At 44.0% G+C, this 9,521-nt stretch overlaps 1 protein-coding gene across 1 annotated transcript in view; it reads left to right on the top strand.

Moving 5' to 3' along the window:
• Nucleotides 1–204: 204 nt before the first annotated feature.
• KIAA0226L (KIAA0226-like ortholog) overlaps nt 205–9,521 on the top strand; it is a 21,778-nt gene continuing 12,461 nt past the window's right edge. The window contains exons 1-3 of the mRNA XM_010294466.1: nt 205–276; nt 2,398–2,506; nt 4,811–5,479. Of these exons, the coding sequence (XP_010292768.1) occupies nt 205–276; nt 2,398–2,506; nt 4,811–5,479 (850 nt within the window). The remainder of the gene's footprint in view (nt 277–2,397; nt 2,507–4,810; nt 5,480–9,521) is intronic.

Raw genomic sequence — 9,521 nt, 5'->3', positions numbered from 1 at the left:
TCAGCGAGAGATGTCCATCGTTCCTGCGCTGCGCTCTTCAGCGTGCGCTGGTTTCGAGACCGAAAACAGTCCAGAATATTAAATGTAGACTCTGCAAAACACGTGGAGGATCGTGGTCAGCGTGGTGGTGATTGCAGTTCTTTATTTGTTGCTTTCAGGTACTTAACGACTAAAAAAGGAAAAAAAAATGACTGTTTTCCCACCATGTCTCTCCATGCAGTAGCTCTGGCCAGCTACAGCGGGACAGAGCTCTTCAAGCACCCCTGCTCCAAAAAGGTAAGGCAAGGAAGGCGCCTGAATGTTGGCTCCCTGTTTTCGTTTTTGTTTCTGAAAATAGCTTTCAGTTGTCAGTGATTTTGGTAAATATTTTTAAATGCTGGAGTTAAATTTGGAAATACAGTCCCCGTATTTGGGGGGCGGGGGGCTGACTCGTTTATACTAGGAAAGATGTCAAACTCTCAGTGGTTTTTCTTGGTTATGGCAGTGTGTGCTTCATGCACTTCTGTTGCCACATTTCCTTGTAAGTGCTCTTTAATTGCCTTTTTTTGGTGGTTGTTTTGTTTTAGTTTGATCGTTAAATACTAAAGGAGCTCTTTCCCAATCTGTGACACAGTTGAAATCGTAACATCTTGAAAATAAATGAAAATCTTTTATCAGGATTTTCAGAACACTGGTTGCTTCTGATAAGATCCAAGAGATGGAAGGGTTTTTTAAAAAGAAATAAAACCTTAAAACTTAGCACTCGTAATATTTATACTTACTGATAAAGTACTCGCGCTCACTCTGGTGTCAGGAAGTTATGATATATGCATCTAAGAGGTAGAGTCAGTTAATTACTGTTACTAAAAATGAATTTTTTAAAATCAACATAATGAATAAAAATTAATTCCTGTAAGAACTATTTTATCCAGTAATATTGACAATATAATAGTTTTATGTATAAAGTCTGCCTACACAACAGTTTCTCTAAAGTGCGGGGGGGGAGCGGGAAAGCAAGCACTATCAGCTACTGAAAAGAGTATTTTTCTAAGCACTGGCGTGATCAAACACTAAGTATGTGAAATTCAGCATACTATTTTTGGCCTGAAATGTTATTCTTCAGTTAAAAGGGAAGTTCTTTGTGGGTTTTAATTTCTTCTGCTTTCCGTGAGTCTGAAGGGTGCCTGGACTAGATCTGCTCTCTGAATCACCTCATTCTCCTATGGGACCATGTGGGGAACGTAGAGGTCAACACAGGGTGGCAGAGGACAGCACACCTTTTAACTCCCTTCTCCTTGTATGGGACGACAGGGTGCAGGGGAGGGTTAGAGGCGTCTTGAAGATACTTCTGTTGTGGAGAAATCTTACTGATGTCTCTAAGTAGGGAGAAGGCAAGGTACACCTTGGTTAAGTGCCTTTTAACGATGTGCCCCTCAGAGCAGGGCACCACTTCGATTTCCCTGGTTTCTGTGATGCGCACTGCAGGTCCATGACATACTTGAGGCAGTGGAGAGGGAGCGGGAGATGAATTTGTGAGCTTGGGGAGGAGACCTGTTGCTTTGCCGTCCTGAGTGTATCTTACTCCCGTGTTGGAATTAGCTCCTCGGTGTCTGCGCTAAACTGCTTGCCCTGGTTCAGCTTAGGCTGGTTTGACGATATGGTAAATCCGGCTTTGGGGTTCAAAATTCCAAATCAGAAGCAGCATGACTGCACAAAGTGAAATGCTGATCTGGTGTAAACCTGCTCAGTCGGTTCAAATGCATTCAAAATTTTTGTCAGTTTATACTGGCAGGCTGTATGCCAGGTCGAGTATTATCTATTTGCGTTGCTTCTCACTTTATGCTGGGCCAGCCACATTGCTGACGTGAACCACATGTACTGTGCTCTATCAAATTAGGCAGATGTGGTTATGTGACCGCGCTTGCTCCCAGTCAATACAGCTGAGAGATCAAGCAGCACGTGCATCAGGTGCCTGTGGTGTTGGGGCCTCATAGACTTAGCTCATAGCTTGTATACATCTAAGCAGGCCTGTGCCTCCAGCTGCAGATTGGTGGTTCCTTGAATTCTTTTCCACTTCACTGCTGTTGTTCTGACAGATACATAGACATGTGATTCAGCATTTTATCTCGTATGTGCTTTATGCACATGTTTAATTCTCCTACCATGCAGAGTTTCTTTTGGTCCCCTGCCTTCTGGAGTGAAATGCAAGATGCAGAGCTGAGATGTCAGTGCTCTTCAGACCATGCATGCTTCTGGGGAGATTTTCAGACAACCAGCAATACAGGCAGTGGTTAGGTGACTGTCACCAGGCCTTAGCACGATGTTCTTCCTGCTGGGATGGCTGTGAGACTGGGGATATCGTTAGCAGAGTACTGTTGTCTTATAACCAAATTGTCTGCCTGTGTGTTCTTGTTCTAGTTAAACCCTGAAAGCCTAAAGGTGGCTTTCACCGAGTCAGCGTATTCTTCGAATCCCTCCGCGAGGATTAGCTGCCTTGCTCCAACACCTCAAATCTCTGTTCTCTCAGGTATGCCGATTTGTTCTAAAATACCTCCCTCCGGGGTGCTTGCTGGTGCTTGTGATGCTAGCAAAAGCTATCGATGCTTGTTGTGTACTAAACAAGTACAGTCTGATTGGAGAGGCAGCCTTGCTTACTGGCTTTGAAGATGGGACAACATCAAAGTTTGTTATACGATTTGAAAGTAAGGGGTTTTTGCCTTTTAAATGGTAATTTGGCCATTTTAGTTTCGCTGGCATTTTGAGTGCTCAAGAGTAAAATACTTGAACCGTTCGGATGCTTCTTGGCAGGTTAATGCCTTGTTCATTCAAGAAATAGTTTCGCGGGTTTTAACAAATTACCATAATTACTTACATGAGTATTAGTTGCAAAAGTTGAGATTTTTTTTTTTTTTTTAACTGGAACCAGCCTATTTCTGGTAGTAGCTTAAAATGTGGGGGCATGGGGCCTGGTTTTTTTATTGTTGTTGTTGGGGGGGGAGGGGTTAGGCTTGGCAGCACAAAAGCATTAGTTTAATTTTTAAGACTTGTTCTTTTTTTCTCTTAAATCCACTAAGAACAAGTATTTAGCAGAGTAAGTCAGTGTGGTTATGATTAGTGCTAGAGATGCTCCATGATGCTAGAGTAGTGGAGATGACAAAGGATGGGTGGGAATGCAGATGCTGTCAGAACGGACTTTGCAATAGGAGGGCAGAGCAGAAGAGTTGAAGACAGTAAGACTAAGTGTTTTGTTTTGCACGGAAAAGATGATGTTTACAGCCTAGGTTAAGATATTCTTGTGCAATTGAAACTCCTGACAGTTACCAAATTGTTTTCTTTTCCTGAAAAGATTAAAATACATTTGTGTGAAAGTCAACAAGCTTCCATGTTCCCATTCCTGCCTGTACACTGCCACAGCTGGCTACATTGGCAAGGTGTTTCTTTGCAAGTGCAGCCAGTAAAATGTGCACCTTTGCTGCTATTTCTGCAAGAGTTTTGTCCTGATCAGTGGCAGGTGGCTGATCACAATCACTGATGAACTCTTCAGCTAATTTTGACCTGGCTTTATGAAGACAGCATTGCTATTAGCTCTTGCAGTGTGGCTTATATGTAATGTTCTTAATAATTTTTTCAGCTTTCTCTTGATGAGGACTGCTCTTTATATAGACTTGCTTTTCCAAAGTACATGGTGGGTCTTGTTTTGATTTTGATCCCTTCATTAGTAAACTTTCCTATCATGCAGTTTGAGTGTGTGCTGGCTTCCAGGTGAGTGACTCGTGGAGAGCTTTACTGTTCTCTGTTATGTCCAAGCAGAGCAACCTCTGGGCAAAGTCTACAGTCTGCAAGACTTGCTGCTTTTTTCACCAGCAGTGAACATTCCTCATGGTTGTAACTAAGAGCTCTTTGCCCTGGAAATGAATCTTCTTGATTGCATCTATTCTTAGAATTTTACAACCAACTTATCTTTCCTAAAGGAGACAGTTGTTAACTTCGTTGTGATGTGGTTGATATTTAGTCTTGAACAAAGACTTTGTGTCTAATCTCTCCATTGTTTGGGTGATGGCAGTTCCTGTGAGGCTTTTTGCTCAAGGTATAGGATTACAATTTATTCTTGACTAGCTACTAGTTGCAGTGCACACTTTTACATCACGCTAATGTTGCCATGTTTGCCACTAAAAGCAGTTTTTTCCGTTTTCTATTGAACTACAGTTTTGCAGTAGATCACATAGGACCTGGGCAGGCAGTACTTTTGATTCCTTCAGAGGCATTATAATGAACTTGCTGTGACAGAGCTAATTTTCTTTATGGGTTCATGTAAATGTTGCCACGCCTATGAATATGGACTGAAGGTTACTTTAGCCTTTTCCACGTGAGGAGGAGTGTCTGTCTGAACTAAAACATGCAAGCACGTGACCTTTTATTACTAAGGGTATTTTTTTTTCTTCCTGTTGTATTGATACTCCATATGTCTTGCTATAATGTGACCTTCTAATAGAACCAGTAACTGCACCTCATCCAGTTTTGTAGAACAATGATGTTTTCAAGCACGCTGACAATCTGTCACCATTAAAGTCGTAACTAATTGTGTTTGGCTAGCAGCAGGATACTTTACTGTTGGTTTATTACCTAGGCTTATCAATGACAGAATTGCTTCCTGACTGCAGAGAGCAAGAGCTTTCTTCCAGGAAGAGGCAGCAGAGAGTGATGTGTGAATTCGGTTCTTTCCTGCCTTCTCACTGATGTCAAAAATAATGTGCATTTTATTCATGTTGTAAATTAACATTTTTTTTAGGATTGTTTCCTAAGCTCTTGGTTTCTTCCCTCTTCTAAACAGATGAATGCTCAAGGCCAGCAGTGATTGGACATGCTGGAAGTTTTGGATCGTACCCAGACAGCGCTGAAGCTATCAAAGACATTCTTGTGTCTGTTTTAAATGCATCTGGTTTGAAGCCCTCTTTGGTGCTGGAGCAGACCACAATGCAGGGAGCTGAGCATCCAGACAGTGACATGGAACGGTGGGAAGAAAGCAGTGTTGGGGATAGCGATGACGACAGCGACGGCAATTCTACACATCACAACGCTGCCTGTACACAAACAGACATTCGGTTTACAAGGCACCGGGCATGTTGGGACAACACATGCTGTGATTCCTCTAAACCTTCGCTGGATACTTTCTTTTGTTCCCATTACTCTGACGGGGATCCTGCTGCTTCCTCCTTGAATGGTTTCACCGTTTCAGATGTGTCCCCTCTGAAGCGGGACTGCTTTACCCAGGTGACGTTAACAGGAGGCACTGTCACATCAGCTGTTGTGCATTCTGGAAGAGAACGTTATTCCTCCCCTGAACAAGACTTGACTTTCATAAGGTTTCTTCCTGATTCAACTGTTAGTACGTCAGCAGATCTGTTGAAATACCCTGATGCTTTGGAGCCTGCACCCATCAGCAGCAGTGACAGCAGTTCTCCCAGTGGACTTTCCCAATCAGAGCCATTCAATCAAACAGGTAACTTTTCAGGTCTGTTTTTGTCCTAAGATTTCTGTGCTAGGGAAGATGGCTGTAACTGAAGTTGATATGGCCCTTGTTTATGGCAATTATGAATGACTAGACAAGCGCTGTTATTCAAAATACGGGTGAGGAGAGAAAGAGAAAGCTTCAAAACAAAGGAGAACCAGAGGGTTGGACTTGGTGAAACAGGAGATTCTCTGGCTTGCAGCAGTCTTCTGTAACACAGAAATGCTTCTCTTATGTGCACCCTTTGGTAAATGTAAAAATAGCTGAGTTGTGGTCAATGTAGAACATCCCCTGGATGAGACTTCCACCATTCAGTCTTCACCATTACCCTTCTCCTGAAAACAAATAGCGCAGAGCTGGGTGTTGAGTTGCGATTCATCGGGGTGTGTGGGCTCCCTGGGCCACATCCTTGTGTTTGATGTGAGCTGGAGGAGAGGGAGTCCCTGGGTTCTGAGTCTTTTGGAGGCAGGACATTAACATCCATTCCTGTTATGGCTAAATCAGCGTGTGCCGGAGCTGGACTATTTTTCCTCTTCCCCTTTCCAAGTGCACCTGCCATCTCAGAGACCCATCGACCCTTTTGATACCAATCAGGATCTCTTTACCCCTCCCCGGTTTCCAACCGCGCGGATAACCCACGTGTCGTCCACGGAGAGCCGCAGACTGAGGGCTGCTAGCAAAGGGTGCCTCCTGCTCCCGCAGTGGCCGGGGGCTCAGGGCAGCACCGGCCCGTAGGCCGGGACCTGTTCAGTCAGGGCGTTCAGCACAGTGCCCCCAAGATGGCTGGCGGAGCGGCTGGCCTGCCCTCAGGGTTGTGGGCCCGGGCCCCCGCTCAGGACAGCGGAATCCGTTCATGCTTAATACCTAACATTGATATGAATAGCCTTAGCTACAGCGAGTTTAAACATTTATTTTACTTATATAGGGTGTTACCAGTATCTGAGGGCTTATTCCAACTAGATGCTGAACCCCATAAAGACGGTGCAGCCGAGACCTGATTTTTCTACTGGAAATGAAGGCAAATGGGAGCACTCAGACTGCTTTTGCATTATAAATAAAATGGCAAAGGCTGGATTTTTTTTCTCCCTTTGGTCAATAGTAGTCCTAGTGGTGACACTTCACTGAGGTCCACTTCCAAGCTCTGATACTCCATAGCTCTTCACCCAGAGCTCCTCCAGGTTGGCAGCCAGATCTCAAATAGGCACGTGCTGTTGCAGGACTGGGAGCTTTTAGTAGTAATAACCTTGTCATCTGGGATAGGATGTTGTCAACAGTTAGTATGGTGACGATTACAGTTGTTTCCTTCTGCTGGGTGTTTTGTTGGCCCCACGTGTTCAAGAAGTGCCCAGGAAACCACACCTGGTGGTTGGAGCCCGCAGGGGCCAGTCATACAGGTTTGGGTAGCTGGGTTTGGAAAACACAGCCCAGGCTCTCTGTGTTGGCGGGGACCATGAAGCACATCTGTAAGAACAAATAAACTGTGTGCATCTTGGTCTTCTGGCACGAGTAGGGCATGTCACAAGCTTGTGTTGGGTCAGTAACGCTGCTGGCTCTCCAGAAAGCAAACGGAGGAATAAGGCAGCCAGGTGACTGAAGAAGTAGCGTCCTCGATTTTACTAACAAATACCCCTCACGGGAGCTGGGATCCTGTATTGCACTGCCCGACGAGGTGGGCTCTGTCCGCATCAGACTTTGGTCTCTGTTCTGTACGAAGTGAAAATTTCTGCATTTCATTGTTCCTTGTTGCTTCCAGCCATTTAAATTGCTGCTGAGTGGGCTGGAGCAGGGGAGCGAGGTCTCGTTTTCCCCTGCAATGTGCAGGGTGATGAGAATTGGGAAAGCCAATGGCAAACTGAAAATGAAGAAAAAACCCAGCTTAATTTGAAGGCAGGAATTACATAAGAGCATCTCCTGACTGGCCTTCCTGTCCACTGCGGTCTCTTGGTGGTTTCTCACTTCTGTTTCTTGCAGGAGAATAGGTGAGGGATGCACAAGACGTAATAAAATGACATAAGATGACGAGTCGGAATAAATAACTTTTTTCAGCGGGATTTAACTTTTTTTTCAGTGTTATTTTCTGCTGCACCTTTGAGAATCCTGGTAGGACTTGCCCATACTTTTAAGGGCCATTGTCCAATGGCCTCATGCAACCTTCTGAAAAGGCTCCGTCATTGTTAATGAAGAGCCTGTGACTGAATTTGGTGTTTTCTGGGGACTTTGTTGTGGCTGGTGTGTCACTGGCAGTTCACAGGGCTTGTTCTGGCTTTTAACCTCTGTGTACATCAAGGTCGCTTCCTTCTGCAGTTCTTGAGGGCTCACTCCCCAGCCTCAGCAGCCTCCAGGCAACAGTGCTTAGGAGGAGAAGGGCACCCAGATGATTTTCTGTGTCAGACCCAGAGTTGTGTCCCAGTGCTGGATGCGCGCTCCTTCCCTGTGCTCCTTCCCACTTTTCATTTTCACTTAAAGATGCAAGAGGGATGCAAGAGGTAAGCAAGAGAGAAAGCTCCAATTAGATTTAAAAATGATATTTAAGATGACATGCATCTTATATTTTAAAGAAAAAAGAATAATTTTTCCCATTTCCTTATTTCTGCTTACTATTTTTATTTCAGAGAGAAATGTTATCTTAACTGATGAGAATTTAGGCTTTTATCAAGTTGTGGAGCCTTCAGCACTTACCTGTACTCCCAGCACACTGCTTATCCAGTAAGATGAATCATCAAATAGGCATGAAAACAACCTAATTAGGCAATGACTTTGCTGCAGTGATTAAAATTGTTTTGAAAAGTCAGATCGCCAGCCTTTCCATTTTTTCCTCCATGGTATACACAATGGAGGTATTAATCATTTTCTACAAAAACACATCATCTGTCTCGCTACGCTCGAGCACAGTGTTGACTTTCCATCCTGATGTCACCAATGCTCAGGGCAGTGTAGCAGAGTTTCTGTAAATAAAGCAATATAAAGAATCTAAACTAGGCCTGAGAGCCAGTGCCCTTTCGTTGGAGAAGAAGTTTTCATAAATTATTCTCATATTTTGTGGGACCTCTTTATCCCTGATGTGTCTTTTAAAGAAATTTAAAAGTCCTTTTTTTACAGCGTCCTTTTTTTTTTTTTTTTTTCACAAAGAGCCTTTGATTAAGCTGTCTTATCTGTAACAACTTTAAATGGAACGTGTGGTAGTAGCATTTAGATACGGTCTATTTTGTTCAGTAAACATCACCACAGTGAAACAAATTGCTTGGTTTTAAGGTCAAAGAAGAGGTATTAAACAAACACCAGTCAGTGTGAAAACCAGGAATGATTCCCCTTCATATCTCATTAGTGTGTACATCCACATTTTATACAGTCTTTGTCATCCTTCCAGCAAATTTCTTGTGGCAGTGGTTGTGAGTGCTTTGAAAACAAAACATGAGGGCATGGTCTCACACTTTCAGTTCTCTGGGGAATAAGATAGTGAACATATATGTATTTGTATATAAAAAGCACAAAAATGGTACATCTGTAGAAAACCAGATGCATGCTCTGCTGCATAGTGAAGAGTTCTTAATGGGGGGGGGGGGGGAAAGAGATGAATTTTGTTTCACTTGCTCATCATAGCAGTGAATGCCAGGAAAACAAAACTGCTTTTCTGGGAAGCAGGGAGTACTGCGGCTCACGTGTCCGTCCCAGTTGTACATGTTAGCAAGCATCATGGGTTACACTGGGAAACAGGAAGGAAATTTCCTCGAGGTATGGAAACATAACGGAATAGTTTTTTTCCAAACTTGCTGTAGTCACAGAGTACCAGTGATGATTCAGGGGATCTTTTAAGGCTGATGCATCTCTCTGCATGCCCAGGCAGCAGTGAGTTTTCTCTTTCTTCCAGCTATTGTGAATGACAGAGAGCAGCGTTCGCTGGCTGTGTTGCAGACTGCAGAGCATCGCTGTAATCCCAGCACGAGGTTCTGTCTCTGGTTCTTCCCAGTGGCTCAGGCCGAAGCTGGGAGAGGGCTGGTGTTGGGAGTGCAATGGTGCTGTCACCCCACGGTAT

This window comes from Phaethon lepturus, unplaced genomic scaffold (assembly GCF_000687285.1).
Source record: "Phaethon lepturus isolate BGI_N335 unplaced genomic scaffold, ASM68728v1 scaffold19019, whole genome shotgun sequence".
Taxonomy (NCBI): Eukaryota; Metazoa; Chordata; class Aves; order Phaethontiformes; family Phaethontidae; genus Phaethon; species Phaethon lepturus.
Note: the sequence above shows the minus strand (reverse complement) of the source record. Positions and strands in the feature narration are given on the sequence as shown.